Raw genomic sequence first — 18,099 nt, forward strand, 5'->3', positions numbered from 1 at the left:
TGCAGGTTGCTGAGTACCTTGCTATTCAGGGAACTTCTCGCAGGTGTCCACTTTATCCTTACTCTTCTGATGGATCCAGTGACAGATCTCAGGGCATGAGAAGTCATAGCTGTGTACAGTTTCATTATATCTCCCTACAATTCACTGTAGGGCACCGCTTGCATCACTTGTGGACCATACGATTAAAAAAACACAAGAAAACAATATTCAGATGGAGACATCGCTGTTTATGATCTGGTTTTTAACTTAACTCTTGCTGTTCTCCGTGTCTCAGGCAAAAAGGAGACATTTACATTTTCTAAGCTAAAGAAATGCTTTGCCCTGAAACTGCTGATGATATTGGCGGGTGCTGAGTAGTTAAACCCCATTTCAGCTCTTGAGGACCTTAATGGCTTTAAGATGTCAGTGACAAACCTCTCCGGTGTAATCACCCCCCAAATTATTCCATACAGGCCTGAAACACATTAGTTGAAAGGCTTATCTGCAGACGAGTCCTTGGCATTTCCACCTGTACAAAACATTGTCCTGTGTATCTGTTCTTCAAACATTTATCTGCTGTTTCCAGCGAAGACAACATTTCCTTGCTTTCTTGCAGCTTCAGGTCCCAAAACACATTTCTGATGCCTGGAATAAAGACAGGGTAATGAAGAGGTATGGTACAGCTGGTTTGCCGTCCTCTCAGCAGTGTCTGTAGCCTTAGAAGACATTATTAATGTGTGGGAGAAAATGACAACATTTTATCTTGCTTGAAACCGTAGTCGATATAGTAACAGGGCTGGTTCGTTGTTTCTTTTCCATCTCTTTTTTTTTTTCCTATTAGGTAGCTACGGATAAGCATATTACATCTATGCAGGTCTTTATTCTGTGAACGGTCTCTCAAACTCCATCTGAGATTTGACCTTCTGGAATCCTACTGGCCTAATCATCTGCAGCAAGTCATTTTTTTAATGGGCAAATAAAACGTAATTAGTTCTTTTTCGTTATCACTAGTCATCAAGAGAAAAGGCAGATGAGTAGGTTTCGTGCCCGAGCTGATAAATTTTTCTGGCAATTTTGCAAGGAGTTACAGAGATGTAGAGATATCAGAACAGACAGAGGGAAGGATAATGGATGGGATTTTCAAAAGCACTTTTGCTAATCTAACACCGCTCCCGTTATCATTAACGGCAGGTGCAGAGCACTTGTGAAAATGACTCATTGCATGTGTGTGTGCGTGTCTACATGGAGCAGATGTTCATTGCACTTTGACCCACAGGTAGACTGGAAGCTCTGGGAATACTGAACAGGTTTTTTGTTCCATTTTCTGTGTGTGGATAACCCCATGAAATGATGTTGCCAGTGATGTTTTATGGCACTAACATCTTCCAAGAATAGCACAGGTATATCTCAACAGAATCCCAGTCCGTGATGTGTAAGCCATCGTTAAGTACTACAGCAGTAATAACAGATCAGATTCCCTTCCTACTTATATTACAGTAAATTCAAAGTAATGCAAATAACATTATTGAAAGGACCTCTAATTCATACTGGTGTAACTGGGTGAAACTGAAGCTCATGATCTGTAATAATAACAAACTGCCATGTTTGAATTTACTGTTTCTGTGAAATAAAAACTACATTATCCTGGCACCTCCAAATCTCATCCCACTTCAGGAGAGACCTGCCCCTCAGGACAGTTTTGCTCTCCAGGCACATTTATTTCTTGCCTCTGTGCTGAAATCATCAGTGGGATGCTGGCTGCAAAGGTGGTTTCATGAGGGTGGAGCCAGGCTCTTCTCACTGGCATGCAATGATAGGACAAGGGGAAATGGATCTAAGCTGGAACATAGGAGATTTCGCTTAAACATGAGGAAGAACTTCTTCCCAGTAAGGGTACTAGAACCCTGGAACAGGCTGCCCAGAGAGGTTGTGGAGTCTCCTTCTCTGGAGATGTTCCAAACCCGCCTGGACGCGTTCTTGTGTGATCTGATCTAGGTGGTCCTGCTCTGGCAGGGGGATTGGACTAGATGATCCTTTGAGGTCCCTTCCAATCCCTGACATTCTGTGATTCTGTGATTCTGTGATCATAGAGCTCCCAGCAACTACTCTGAGACTCAGCTGCTCCTTTCACATAGTTCTTTGAACAGCCATCACATGCCAGCAATTTTCATTCGCTATCAAAGTGTCTTGCTTAAACTGATGAGTTGGAAGTGAAGGGCTCCATATCCCATTACCCCAGAACAAAAACATCCAGTTCCCTTATCTGATTTAAAGATCCATCTCTACTTCATGCTAACAACTTTTATTTCTAAATGCAACGCTTCATCAAACCTCTTCTGAGCTTTTTTTATATTTTCTTTCCTGTCACTGCTTTTTACTAAGCTGTTTGCCATGAATGGTGGCATCTCAGAATGAACTGGGGAATGCTGCTGTGGCTGTGGGAGGGGAGGGAGTGCTGTCTGTGCCTTTGATGGTTTGACAGATATGCAAACCCTCATTTTACTGGAGTACGCTTGGCCAGCTTTTCTCATGCATGTCCGCTGCTATTATTGTTGTTATTATAAATTTAGTTGTCCTGAAAGTACAAGATTTATATCCTGAGAGTTTGAGGTCACTGTTAACTCTTTGTCTGCATGGAATAAATGTGACAAAGGCCAAAAAAACGACCGAATCTTCCCAGCAAAATCTCCCTTACTTTCTCATCTATCTAGCCAGAATCTTTAGTGGGTTACATGTATAGATCTCTCCGTAGCCATGGTAGATTCCATGGCTTTATCCTGCTGAAAGTGACCCTCATAGCTTTGGTATGATGCAATGTGCCTGTGATTTGCACAGGGAACAGGACCAGTGTACAAAAGTCATTTGTATATTAACGGGGAAAAAAAAACACTTTCAGGGCTCTGGAGTTACCTGAGTGGGTGAGATGTGAAATGACATATCCCAGAATTAACCTCAAAGATGCTTTTTTTTTTTTTTTTTTTTAGGGTTTAATCTCGTGTTTGTGTATGTTTTCATATATTACATATTAATGTATATGATTGTTACATATTAACGAATATTTGAAGTTCTTTGTTGAGGCTTTAAGGGAACATGCCTTACACTATATAAGTGTAAATTTACATTTCTCTGCTGTGTGCATCAGAAAGAGCTCTTGCACCCTGAAATCTACAACACTCCATATTACTGCTGCTCTAAAATCTTCCTTACCCCTCTGCAGATGGGCTGGTGGATTGCATGGACCCAGACTGCTGCTTGCAGCCACTGTGCCACGTCAACGCGCTGTGCCTGGGCTCCCCGGACCCCCTGGATATCATCCAGGAGACACAAACCCCCGTCTCCCAGCAGAGCTTACATTCGTTCTACGATCGGATCAAGTTCCTGATCGGCAAGGACAGCACTCATGTCATCCCAGGAGACAATCCTTTTGAAGGAGGGTAAGTGAATTTTGGTTTTGATTCATTAAGAGGTAAAGCATAAGCCACTTGGCCATTTTAAGGCATGGAATGGCAGCAACATGCAGAACATGGAAATTGTGTGAGAGAAGTATATATCTGAAGAATTTTGTGGCTGGTGTAATTCTGCTGACTGTCTCCTCATCTGCAATATCCTGCCAGCCAGTAAGACAAGATGCTTCTCTCCCAATGCATGTGGGCAGTTCCATCTTTCCTGCCTTCTCTCATTTCAAGGAGTGAAAGCCATCCATTCAGCAGGGCTCTTCGAGTTCAAGTGGCTGATATTTTCCAGAAGTATCTCATAAACAGCAATGGCAGGCCTTCTTCCATTGGCAGAGCCAAAAGAGAGGGAAGCTAGAATGGTATTTACAACCTGTAGTGTGACTGTTAGAGACTTCAAAAGAACCGAAGAAATGCATAAAGTCTAGGGAGGGCTACTGGAGTGATTTCCAATATAAACAATCAACTTGGATATAGATTGGTTTTAATGCCGAGACATTCTTTATCACTGCAATCATCATCAAGAAATGGAAACTGGCAAAGAAATCTTACGCAGTTCACTTCTGTGACTGCATCTCGGCCCTGTGTCTAAGCACATGCCTGGCTGCCAGGGAAGGTCATCCCTTTAAAGTCATGTGCTTGTAGCAGGACACCATAATACGTACCCTGGGGTGTCGGATCCTTAGATCATTCAGTGTCTGCCCTCAATGTTGCCTTTCAGAAGTGGTGACCCTGAGCCAGAAGGTGGTTCTCAACACTTCGGTTTGGACTCTGTTGAATTCCACCCAGCCATTAACTGCTTACTTTCAGCTTTCTGACACACAGCAGTGAATAGGTTGGCACTGAAAACGTACAACCCTCGAGTTTGTGCGAGTATTTATTTCAGTACTTACATCTCAGCAGGCCTCTCGGGCTCTTCTGAGTTCTGGGTGTGACCTAATTCTCTTCCATGAAGGGATATGGCCAGCATCCCTTGGGTACCACCTCCCACGCATCACCATCTCTGGTGGTCTACAGGCTGACCTCAGACATGAACCGCTTAGAAGCACACCAGTGTCAGGGAGTTGGCCTAATGTGATAATTTCCCTGATTTGTCTTGCTGCCAAGCCCTTCAGAGTCCAAGAAAGCTGACAACAGTGATTCAGATGAAGGCCAAACACTCATTATATCGCAAACTGTTGTACTTCATCAGCATTCTGAAGATTGCAGGTTCTGGATACTGAACGGTCCAAACTCTGGACTAAATGTTAGTGCAGTGAATTCTCTGCTGTCAGTTGTTGTGATTTGTTGCTATAAAGTCAGGCTTCAGAATATAAAAGAGATTATACTCAGAATTCCATTTTTCAGATATATTTAGGGTTGCAATTCCTCAGCTGAGCTCGTAGTCAGAAGCCTTTCCACAGAGGACTCTGATATCAATTCCATGTGTATCTGTTCTGATAGACAGAGAGTTTTGGTAGACTCATGTCCATGTTTAATGAACTTTTCCATACAACTAAAGAAGTATAGGAGTCTTCATACATGTGTGATAGAAAAAAATTGCAACTTCTCTTTAAAGGCTGCTTGCGTTCAGCAGCACAGAGAGGTGGGGGAAAATAGATACCTTTCATGGATCTGATGATAGATCTCTATGTAGGAAGGAATTACTAACCATCCGTAGACATCCTACTAAAGAAAGATTTGGGATTCAAAAGGAGCACCTGCTAGCAGAAATGTTTATCTGGCATGTAGATTACTGGAGCGAGGGAATGCAAAGATTCAAATCAATAGGAAGGGTTTTAACGATTGCTTTTCATTAACTGAAGTGGAACTAGGAAATGGGGCTCCTTGTTCCACTTGTCCATTTAAGCTAACATGAAGAATTATACAGAGAGGGCCATGATTTATCAGGTTGCCGTTCTTAAAATATCAGCATAGGGTTTGTATCACTAAATATGGTCGACAAATATGTCACCTCAAGCTGCGATTGTATCGCGTCGCTCAAGTTAAATATCTTGACTCATCACAAGGACGGTTGCAAATAACAGTGAAGGACTTCCACAGAAGGTGTGTTTTGTCCTGAGACAGCACCACAGCACACAGTCCCGGCTGATCAGTCTGTGGGGTTGCTAAAAGCACCATTACTCTTTTGCGATCTTAAAAGACATCATATGTTTCCGTTAATTCTTAAAGATCCTATAGATCTGGATAAACTCAACCCTCACAAGTGTTTTCTGCTTATTTGTCTTCTTCTTGTAGTTTCAGTTGTCTGTTTTCACCACTTAGAAAGCTGAACCTTTAAACAGCTGTCGACCTGGAAATGGCAGTGCTTCAGCTGTGGTCAGGCAGTGACTGCTCCATGGAGGAGCATGGACTGGGACCGTCTGGGACCCAGTTAGTCTGGGCAAAGGAGACTGACTGGGTTTGCATATGTGGATATGGCCTTTCCTCAGTAGCATTCTTGCTGTTGAATCTCCTCCGGTTGCTTTTGCAACAGACAGGTGATAATATCCCTCTTATCCCTGGAACCGCTCAGTGTCTCCACGAAGATCAAAGCAGCAGCTAGGGGCAAGATGAACCATTTTCATCTTTCCTTCCAGCTGCTGGCTCAATAACTTGTCCAACAGGAAGGAGGTCAAGAAATATTTTTGTTCTGGTGGGGGGCTCCAGTGTCCTGCCTTAGGACAACCTTCTCCCTTCCGTTGCTGCCACTGCCATTCATGAAGTCATCTCATAGAATCATAGAATGGTTAGGGTTGGAAGGGACCTCAAAGATCATCTAGTTCCAACCCCCCTGCCATGGGCAGGGACACCTTCCACTACATTGGGTTGCTCAAAGTCCCATCCAACCTGGCCTTGAACACTTCCAGGGATGGGGCAGCCACAGCTTCTCTGGGCAACCTGTTCCAGTGCCTCACCACCCTCATAGTGAAGACGGCATATAGTCCTTTTCGTTGTAGATCAGGACTGTAGATTGCCAGGCACGGGACGGCCTACATCTTTCTGTCGCAGCGCCATCACCTCAAGGGTAGGATTGAAGTTGGATCCATGCCACTTTTTGTGAGCAGTCCCCCATAAGCAGGCAACACAGAGGTGATGTGGACCTGTGTCCTGCACGTTTAATGTCCTGCAGAGACACCTGTGTCACAGGCACACTCCTTATTCAGGTCAGGAACCACAGCCTTCTCTTCAGGGCTTTGCCAGGTCATGGCTGGCTGATTATCACCCCTGAGGGAACCACAGCACGTTTACATTCCTGTATGGCCTACTCAGAAGCAGCAGCAGTCTGAAGGAGATGACTGCATATCTATGCAATGTATTTTCTGGGCTTCAGAAAGGCAGCTTAGCTACCCTTTAGAGAGAACAGCAGTGCAGATCACCTAATGGGTACAAATAAATGAATGCCTCGTGACAGCTAGCCTTTGAGTGAATTTATTATTGAATTACACTCTAGCTTTTTAAGAACAAGCTGAGCTGACAAGCTCTCTCACCACTGCAGAAGAAAAAGAAAGACAATGATAAATTACCCTGATGGATAAAGGTAAAGACCTTGTCTCTTCCAAAATACCAGCAATTATATATTATTCATGTTTGGGAAGAAAAAATAATCATTGCCCATATTGAAATGAGTGTTTATGATGATAAAGCAAGTAGCTAAATTAAATTCTGAATGCACAGAATGTCTTTTCTCATCATTTTGATGAACAGATAACAAGTACTCTTCTGCTACTTGATCGTTCTTGTATTGATTTTGAAACCACTTACTCTTGCTGTTTGCTTTGTGTTTTTAAGCCATTCTTAGTTGTCCGTCACCATAAGAAGCAGCACAAGATGCAGTGGTGTCAAGTTTGTGACTTTCAAGTAGGACACCTGATATATTTGTTCTGTCTTGAGGGACAGTGTCAGAAAATTGAAAGAACAGGTTGAAGTCCTGATCCACAGAGTCTTTTATGTTAAGTGTTGGCATAGGATTAAAGTGCTTCAGAAAACCATGTGCAGAATTGGCATTTTTGGTAAAGGATATTTGAAAAGAATTCAGCTGATTTTGAAGTCGGTATGTTTTATACCCCTTCTCTTTTGGGACAGGTTGTAAGTATCTACTTGCTGCCAGCAATATTAACCCATCCCAATGACATGGGCAGCTAGAAATAACCAGCTGAGTGATAAAGACACATCAGAGAGCAGAATCTGGTATCAGCTGCAAGAGTAGTCCCTTGTTGCCCCCAGGTCAGTAGTTTAAGCACAAAAAGTAGTTAGTTTTCATGGTTTAAAATTCTGATCCAAATGAAATTTGCACATTTCTTTTTCTGCTACTGAGTGATAAGGTATCTGTAAACATGTCACTCCACCTCCCTGTGTCCGCTGGCGTGCCAGGCTGTGCGACCTACCTCACCGATCCAGCTGGGGAGGGTTACACAAGCACTGTTAGATGCTAAGATAGACAGGTATGCTATAAATGCATGTGTGTGCCATTTTACTAAAAATAAATAAATGGACGAGTTTTATTGTCAGAGTTAAACTGCATCAATCCCAAGCCCCTTCAAAACCAAAATTTTGAGTATTGATGATGGCCAAAGAACAGCTACGAAAACAGAGGAGGATCAAAACAGGTTTCAAAACATTTTACTAGTCCATCTGGCTCAGTTCTGAGTGATTTTCAAGAATATTATGGTGATACCTTAGTATACTTGAAGGAAGACATTCAAAGCATCTTCTCTTTTCCTTTCACTTATTTCTTCCCACACCTAGAGGGCTGCAGGTTCACCCCAGCAGATCTTCCTGAGGTTCCCTCCCAGGGAGACCAAAGTGCTCTGTCTTTTCTGTACTTTTCCCTCAAGAAAAGTATGATTTTGATACAGGGAAGTAAGAAACGCTTCTTTTCTAGCCGAAAACAAAGTTAGAAGTCAAAAAAATGAAACTCATCAGGTGTGGCTTTCTGCTGATGATTTCTCCCAGGTTGGCTGGTCCAACCCATGGCTTTGGCCCGGCTCCAGAAGGATGCAGCTCCATTGAGCTAGCGGCAAAATGCCGTGGGTCGGATGCACCCACTGAGCAGCAGGCACCCTGGGGACGATGCAGGAGCTCATGGAGCACAACAGCTCCATGGCATAGGACAGCTTTGAAAGATAAAGGCTGCCATCTGTTTAAAACTTCATAGATATTAGACACCATCCTGCGTTCCTGAGAGTGAGTGCCCATGGCACAGTGCGGTACCTAAATCAATGAGAACGGGATCATATTTTTCCATATTTTAAACCAAGCCAACACAGCGCCTCTTCAACCTCTCTCCTTCCCAGCGTTACTGTCTTCCAAAGGCATCGTTCTGCTTTCATTGCTTTCTTCTTAAATGAACCACTTATTAGCTAGAAATCATGGGGCTTTGAAATATAGGAGAATACCGAGGGATTTTCAAAGACTTAGCATTTTTTATTTTAATAATTATTCCTTTTAAGCATAGGAAAGCACACTTTTAAAACTTACCTTTTCAATGTACAGGGCTTTCCAGTGTTTGCCTTTTTCTTTTGATTTTAAATTATGTAGTATGGCATTACTTCAGCTTAAAGTGATTTTGAGTTGAGCATGGCATTATTTCCATACAATAAACTAATGCGATGTGTGCAGCTACTTAATTCCACTTTGTGGAATTTGTACCCACAGGACTCTATGACAGCAAAGTGCCTGTCCATCTTTATGTTTCTTTCCATAACATAGATAGTGTAAACATAATGTAATTGAATTCCCCTTTCACAAGTGGCAATAGAAGGAAGCCCTGTGTACAGATGTTAGAGAAACTGGAGTGCCATTTTTAGCAAATATTAAAAACCATCAGATATTTATTACAAGCATAAACTCTTGAGTAGGATCTTCCCAGTGTGATTTGGACATGCTTCCAGGATCAGGCAAGGTAGCTGATAGAAACGCTGCACCATCCTGTACCTGGGATTAAAAGGTCTCAGGTGACACCTGTGTACCTAGGAGCTCTTGGAGTGTAAAGAAAGCAAAACTCACATCTTCAAAACTCCCAAGAAGAGAAACAAAACTCCTAATAAGTAAAGTACCTCCCAGATTACACAGGTGCTGATGTGCACGTTTGGTTTTAGGAGTCTAAACTATGGTATAGATGCTCAGGTATTCTCTTGAATCTGGCATGTGGATATTTGCTTAATATTTATTCAATATTCAAGGTACATTCCTCTGGAAAAAAGAGCAGCCCACATGCTCATTGTTTTACATTACTCGTTGATGACCATGTCTGGCGTGATAGCTATGAGCTGAGTCAGTAGCTCCATTCAATATAATAACAGCACTAAAACCAGCATGTCCTGGTCAATAGAGAGATTTGATTATTTCTTTACTGCATAAGGCTTCTTCAAATTAAATACCAGCTGTACTGATTCTCATGTGAGAACCTGGCATGTTCACACTGCAAAAAGCTGGAGCTTTCTGCCCCAAGCTCTTGGCTTCTTCGCGTCTGCAGAGGTTTGCTGACCCCAGACCAGACTGGGGTGCTTCAGCACCCCTCGGCTAGCTCAGTGTAAAACCTCCTTTCCCACTTTAAACTGCAGGGGAAACTGGTGTGAGCAGATCCTGTTGGCTTTGCACTGATGGAGAGAAGTTCTGCTTTGCCAGAACGACTTCGGGGCAGTCGCCTCTAGCTGTGGGACACTAACAGCTGAGTCCAAGTACAGTTTTCAACCATTTCAATATATCAGGAGGAGTCTGTCCTTTGAATATGACATTTACTTGCTAAATTGGTTAAAATCTCCTACATAAAAAAAGCAGTTTTAAAATCCCAGGCATAAAATCTTATATATCTTATTGAACCTTTTTTTTTTATCCTAATTCCTTTGGATGATTACAAAGCTATCAGACAGCTTATATGTAGTTAAAGAACTTCCCCTGTGATCAGCAAAAAGAGAGCTCATTTTATAATTAGCCTGGAAATAATGTATTTTTTCTCCTGTCCTGCTCAGTTTTGCTTTTATGGTGCCTCAAATTCAATGGAAGGAATTGCTTTTATTTTGGATCTTCTGCAGAGCTGAATATGCAGCCACAGCTCACAAAATAAATACCAGACGTAAAATACTATAGTAGTACAGAACTGGTAAGTTCTGCAGACATTTTTTGTGAAGACTTGACATGAATACATTATTCATCTCTGAAAGTTATTGCGCCATAAAGTCTTTACCTCTCATAGAAATAATGGTTATAGGATCACTTCTGAAAAATTATGAAATGAGCGTAATTCCGTATTAGATGGAAAAATTATCTTGCCCCTTACGAACGACTGAACGCTTGACTTGGATTTTACAGACCTAAAAAAAATAGGAGTGTGATTCTATTTCTTTGAGATCTTGTGCAAAGTAAGAGAGTGTTTCTTCGGTTGTACTGGAGTAAAGGAAAGAATCATCAACTTTTAAAGCATTTCTTAGTCAACCACATTGTGAATAAAAGGATTTTTCACTGAAACTGCAGGACAGCACAGCCCAGCTTTATTATGCATTGCATTTCCTATAAAACTGTTCTAAAATACTTTCACTTAAATATTATAGTTGCAGCCAGTTTTATGATTTCAGAGACCAGCATGAGTCTTTTTTCCTCTTGATTTCCTATTTCCTCAGTAGCCTTCCTGTATCCCTTATCCTCCCACCTTCCCATTATAGCTCAACTGAGAAATCTTGGGATGCAAAAATAGTGAATCAATGAGGCATAGAGAGCCAAGATGTTTTGAATGACAGAAGTGGCATCTCTTTCCAACAGTGGCCAGATTGCTTGGCAGATCAGAGAGAAAGATTGTGCTTTCATAAAGAGAAAGGACACACATCGAGTAGGTGATTAAGGTTCAAATCTTGGGAGAAGTTTTCAAAGCGCTAAAGGCCTGAGTCTTTCAGGAGTGGAGCCAACAGGGAATTGTTCTGAGAGCAACAATCATTTGATCACGGATTTTCTAAAAGTGGTAGGTGGTCCTCAAAAGATACTACATTTTGTCACTAAACTGTCATGCAATAAATCATAAAACCATGGAATAATTTGGATTGGAAAGGACCTCAAAGATCATCTAGTTCCAACCTCCCTGCCATGGGCAGGGACACCTTCCACTACATCAGGTTGCTCAAAGCCTCATCCAGCCTGGCCTTGAACACTTCCAGGGATGGGGCAGCCACAACTTCTCTGGGAAACCTGTTCCACTGCCTCACCACCCTCTGAGTGAAGAACTTCTTCCTTATATCTAATTGAAATCTCCCCTCTTTCAGTTTAAAGTCATCGCCCCTTGTCTTATCAAGAAGACAAGGGAAAAAGTCCCTCTTCATGCCCTTGGAAAAAGTCCCTCTTCAGCTTTCTTGGAGCCCCTTTAGGTACTGGAAGGCTGCTATAAGATCACCGCGGAGCCTTCTCTTCTCCAGGCTGAACAGCCCCAACTCTCTCAGCCTGTCTCCATAGCAGAGGTGCTTCAGTCCTCGGATCATCTTCATGGCCCTCCTCTGGACTCGCTCCAGCAGTTCCATGTCCTTCTGGTGTTGAGGGCCCCAGAGCTGAACATAGTACTGCAGGTGGGGTCTCACGAGAGCAGAGTAGAGGGGAATAATCGCTCGCTGGCCATGCTTCTTTTGATGCAGCCTGTGATATGGTTGGCAGAAAAGGTACCATCTTTGCCTTTTGCAGGAGCTACAGCTAGTGGTCACTACTATTACTAAAAAAGATTATGTCAAAGGAGATTTTTAAAAACTATCATTTTGTAAGGCTTTACGGAGCAGGATGGAGTCAGATGCATGCAGTGGGAAGCTTGAGAAACTGGAAATGGAAAACAACTGGTCACAAAACAAAGCCCTCTCATGGATACTAAAAATATCAGGTGAAGAAGGCCCATAACCTAATAATTAGGTTAAATCAGATCTAAAGAGACAACACGAACAAAATCTGTATCTGGAGGTGTTATTGTAAACCTTGATTAATAAGCACTTTTCTCTTGTACTTCAAATACCAACTTCATTAGCCACATTCGTAAAAGTATCTGCGTATTGTGGTGCTTTTTTCCCTGTTCTTCAGACCATAATTTCAGTAATGGGTTTTCACTGAAGCATTTCATTCAGTTGACTTTACTGTGTGTTTTGTAGAATATCTCAAAAGACTGTAGAAGGCTTCTTGCAAAAGTTTAGCAGCTAAGGACCACACCTGCATAAAGAATCATCAGCATCTCCTGACCCTTCAGTGATGGGACTGTATGAATAGGTTCACTAAGTAGGTTGAACAAACAGAGCAGATTCACTGTTTCTCACTGCAAACAACTTAGAATTGGCTTTCTTTTGCTGAGCTTGGTCAGAGCTCTTATAAACTTTATTCTTCATCACCCACTCTTTTTCTCCCGGGTCTCCCACTCCATCAGATGCACAGGAAGTGGAGTGGCAGGATCTGTTGCAAACCATGTCTGTCCATGCCACTATAGCGAGTCCCCTTTTGGATCTTGGTCAAATGTCAGCACGTTTAGTCCCTTTGTCAGATCGACACTGGTGTTCTGGTGCTCCTCTTATTGGTAAACTTGATTGCCTGAGCCTGATTAACAATTTAGAATCATAGAATCACAGAATAGTTTGGGTTGGAAGGGACCTTTAAAGGTCACCGAGTCCAACCCCCTGCAGTAAGCGGGGACATCTTCAATGAGATCAGGTTGCTCAGAGCCCCATGGAACCTGACCTTGAATGTTTCCAGGGATGGGGCATCTACCACCTCTCTGGGCAACATATTCCAGCGTTTCATCACTCTCATTGTAAAAAATTTCTTCCTCTATCCTGTCTGAATCTCCCCTCTTGTAGTTTAAAACCATTACCCCTTGTCCTATCACAACAGGCCCTGCTAAATCCAGCTAGATTTGGATCCCAGCTGCCCGACGTGTCCCACACCCTTTCAGAAACTCACTTGTGCTGTCTATCATGGTGTGGGAGTCTTTCTGGATGACTGATCTTTAATTTCCATATTTTCATATAAGTGCGCCTTTCTTGTTTAACAAGGAACCCTTCGGCAGGATCATTTCCATTCTTTTTCCTAACCATTTCCATTCTTTTTCCTAACCTTAACTCCTTAAATCAGATGGCAGCTGAGATCAGCAAGTAGATTTCAAGTTTAAGCTTTTCCTACAGCTAAACTGAACTGAAGCAGCCAGACAGGGATTGATTCAGTTCAAGGAAAGACTATCTGGAGGTTTTTCTGCACAGTTAAGAGGCAAGCGGGCAGGGCTTTTTTTTTTGCAGACAGCTTGAGGGAAATACTACCATGAGCAATGAACTTGAAGGTCTGTGTGTTCTGCTCTTTCCTCTTCTTCTTTTGTCCTTCATCTGTCAGCTCAGGCGTTTGTGGTGTGTCCATGTGTTTGATCATGATGCCCTTAGCTTTTCCCTGGTGTTCTACCAATTTTCCTATCTACCCTCGTACTAGACTGCCCTGAGGTTGTTTAATGTCAGGCAGGTGCCTTCAACCCAAAATGGACGAGGTACATTGTGCTGCATCCCGGGTTATTATCGAGCAAAAAGGTCACAGCAGCTAAAGCCGTGAGACTGTGTTTGTAACAAATGACGGTGTTTACAGGCACTTATCAGCAAGGTGTCTGAGCGTGTCACAGATGAAGTGCCATGAGAATCTAAAAATCCCTATGCAAGGGATTAGCAGATTGCTACAATTATCCTCCTAATGTCTCTGTAAGGAGGGGATGTGCCTCGATTATTATTTTGCAGGTGGAGTAGAAAGACACATACAGACTGACATGACCAGTGTCACACAGAAAGTCTGTAGCAGGGGAAGAAATAGAACTGAGATTGCCTAATTTCATTAATAACCCTCTTCCCAACAAGCAATAACTTTCTGGATTTTCACTCTGTAGTGCTCTGGTGAAGTTTCATCCAGAGCAGAAGGACAAATGCCCAGCATGTCTATACCAATGAAATATAGAAGTGGTGAACAAGATCAAAGAGATGAAGTGATTTATAGTGGCAAATTAAAATATTTATTATGAATAACTTGGCTGAGGATGGCTAAGCGGCCATGATAACCACCTCCACACATCTGAAAACTTTAAAGGCGAAGGCAAAATGAGTTACAGAAGAAATATTGCAAGTAGCTGCAGAAATTCATTGGGGCGAGATTTCCCATGGCACCTATCTTCAGTCAAGGAAAGAATATACTTTTTTTTTGCAGCAAAAGGGGGTTTAGGATGCATGGAATTTTCTTTTTCCGATGAAAAATGTTTTGCAGAAGCAGTATTTTTGTCTATTTCCCAGTGCCAAGCACAGTGTCAGCAGAAAACATCTATGAATAAGAAGTATTGGAAAGGCCAATGTCTAAGTTATGAGACATTGGATCAGAGTCAGTATTAAAGACAAATCTTTAATGTACTCCCATAATGTGAAATGGCTTTGGGGGAATTTACTTTTCTGGCTTCTGTTCTAAAACTGTTTTCATCTGCTTGGATTGTGTTGACAGCCTGTCAAACTTTCTTTATATCTGAGCAATAGGAAAGCAAAGGCATCGGTGCGCCCCTGTCTGTTTTGCCATTGTGACCCAGATCTCACAATTATGAAGACTTAATTTTCTAGAATAAAGAATGACTTCACAAAGCCATGGTGTAAAATCGTCTGATACACCCGCTGACGTTCTAGATAGCATTTTGACAACGATTTAGTTTTTCAGGGAAGTTTTTATGGGCAAATTTAAAAAAAAAAAAAAAGAAAGAAGGGAAAAGTCTAATTAAAGAAGATAAAAAGCAGACCACTGTTCCTTGTAAAACAAGAATCCATGCAGCCTGATGTAAAAGTAGTGAAGGAAATAAACAACCAACCAACCAAAAAAAAAAAAAGCCGGAAAACAGAAGCAATAGGTGAATCTCTTAATAATTCAATGGGAAGATGAGGCTCCAGCTACGAGAAATTCAATTTTGTTCAACTGCAGAAAACACTCTGAACTGGCAGGCCCAGACTAATGGAATAAATCTCTTCTATTAACATGAGAGATAATTTTATGTAAATATATTGGGAGACCTTCTAGCGGAGCTGAGCGTCTTAGCAGTACCACTTAACTTCTTTGTCGTGTAATTGCATTTAGACCAAGGTCTTCTGAAGGAAATGGCTGACTAAATTAGCATTAACCAGGTTCCTGGGGGGCTCAGCGCGTTGTGGGGAGTTGATCTTGCCTCCAGAAAGGACATGTTGACACTAGAGAAGCCAGCTGCTTCCAACGCACTGTATTAACTGTTTTTCCCAAGTGGGGCAAATTTTGTCACCCAGGGAAAGAGAAGATTTGAGACTCTAATCAGGCAGAGTCTGGGCTTTGGTTTTCCTCCAGTTTCTATCCCTCCTGCTTTTAGCTGAATTCAGATTTGTGCACGTTGCTCCAGCTTCTTTTTATCACTGAGGTTTGGGGAAGATGTCCCCTTTGTGGGAACATCTTTCCTTATGGCACGTAAGTAAAGCTATTGTTGTAGTCCTCGGGAGGATGGTGGATGCAGCTGGACTTGCTGGCAAGCTGCTTCTTGGAGAAGAGATGACAGCGCCGTCCCAGTTAGTGAGCACGTAGATGTGCTAACGGAGTTGGACTGCGGTGCTGCAAGGCGTCATCTAAAATGGGAACCAAGTTTCTTCCTGGAAAGTGGGAGTTCAAATGTATTTGTTACAGCTGCCAAGGCGAGAGGAAGCTCTTTGTCCATGTTGTGCTGGTGCTTATTACTGGAGAAATAGTTGTCAGTGATATGTCATAGACCAGATGCTTGCTGATACAAAGCACGTCCCCCCATTAACATGAGCTGAGGATCTAGGCCAACATGCCTGAGATATTACGTAGAAGTTTGCAACTGCTTGGACTTGTGTTTTGTGTAGGACAGCAGGAGAGACACCTGCAACATGTTGTATTTTTTCCTTTGCTTGCTTTTAATTCTTGGAAGGCAAGAACAGCAGGTGGTTCACAAATATGTATGATCTTGTCTCTCAAGTAATTTAAAACATTCATAGTCCCAATGTTGGCTTGAATGTGCTGTCAGTGATTCAAAACGTCGAGTCCCTCGTGCTCAGGTCTTGGTCTTCAAGCAACAATCTGTAGCAATTTCTTGCCTTTCACAAAACGTGCAGCCATTTGATGAGAAGCTGAGAGAGGACAGTTTCAAACCTTTCCACATGTGTCTCTAAAGGATGGAAAGGGTGGAGGGGATGATGGAAAAATATGAGAAGAGAAGGCCTAGCTTCTGCTCTTAGTTCAGACATGCGATCAGACACATTCGTTTTGTGCAAAAATTGCACTTCACTTGGTGACCTGTTGACTTCAGTGGGGTTATTCCAAGCATTGACATTTTTCCAGGCATATTCCATGGCATCGTGATGCTTTGAGTTATACTTTGCCTGTATTTAAAGAGTATTTAAATATGTATTTAAATATGTTGTATATGGTAAACTGAGTTAGAGCCTTTGATGAGAGAAGCAATAGGAGTATTAAGAATATCATGAGCTCCAAGCTGAGTCCAAGTCTTTTCCTACATGATTCCTAACAAGTTAGTGATGATTTATCAGAGAAAACTCAGTGACAGAAAAATCATTTCCTTTATCTCCTTTTCCTGTGGCCTGTTCCAAAATTGTATGTGAATCCAGTCACATTTTAGATGTGCCGACACATTCTGGTAACGCTTCAAGAATTTTTGTTAATATCGGAGCTCTCCATTTAGATCAGTGAGAGTTTTGTTTAAGACTCCCTGACAAATGGTCTGTTTTCCGTACTGTGGAATAGACAACTAGTGCAGCCCTTATTGAATAGAAATTCTACTTTATCTCCTTGCATTATACAATGTCAGATTTTCAGATGGACTGCAAGAAAATAACTTGATCTTTTCCTGATGATCTGTGTTTATGAAATCATCTTTACGAAACATTGCAGATATCATCCTTTGCCTCAGTGGACCAGTGAAGCGACGTTTCTCAGTTGAAGTGGGCAGATAGCAAGTGCAGCTGGGATGATTTACTCTAGCTGAGATCTGATCCTGCACCTGTAGAAACAGTGGCTTTCAATCTCTGCTCTCCAGCAGGACAGCAGTTAGGAAAATCACTCATTGGGTCACGTTAGCACACTGACACCACAATTTGCTGTTGCCGCTCAGAAAAATAGTTACCTTCAGCCAAAAATTGGGTTCAGACACTCTCACAGACGTGTGATGCTTTGTCTTTATAGGAAGCTCCTAAGGTAGCAATGTAGTAATGACTTAGAGGTCTGGAAACAGACTTTGGAATAAGAACCTAGAAAATTTGTCTTTGGCTTTACTGCAGATTTTCTGACTGACCTTGGACAACTGATAATCACTCTGTGCTTTATTTCCTCTCTCTGTAAAATACCTATCTTGCAGTATTAATCAATGTTTGTAAAGATCCTTGAAAACCATAGATAAAAGAGCACATTACGGAGCTTAGAGTAGTTGGAATAGATGTAGCCTAGAAAATAGTGCGATCTGCCAGACTTGGGAAGAAAAAGCCCATCCCGTTAGCGTGCTCACTTCCCCAAGCAGTTTGTAGGGAAGCTATTTGAACCTAGCAAATTATCTGTCGTGGTTTCCTCAAGTGTGGGAGAAACAAGCTGTCAAGCCTTGGTCAAGGTGCTTCTGTGGCTTTTGTGCTTTGAATATGTCCATGCAGTGCTTGGTAGGTTTCTCTTCTTTTTGATTTTAAAA

General features: G+C 42.1%; 1 protein-coding gene across 1 annotated transcript in view; it reads left to right on the plus strand.

Moving 5' to 3' along the window:
* The window catches only part of TENM4 (teneurin transmembrane protein 4), a 380,735-nt gene that overhangs the window by 275,134 nt on the left and 87,502 nt on the right, over window positions 1-18,099 (plus strand). Inside the window, 1 exon segment of the mRNA XM_086614637.1 lies at window positions 3,197-3,413. Within this exon segment, the coding sequence (XP_086470763.1) occupies window positions 3,197-3,413 (217 nt within the window).

The sequence above is a fragment of the Tauraco erythrolophus genome, chromosome 1 (assembly GCF_009769465.1).
Source record: "Tauraco erythrolophus isolate bTauEry1 chromosome 1, bTauEry1.pri, whole genome shotgun sequence".
Classification (NCBI taxonomy): domain Eukaryota; kingdom Metazoa; phylum Chordata; class Aves; order Musophagiformes; family Musophagidae; genus Tauraco; species Tauraco erythrolophus.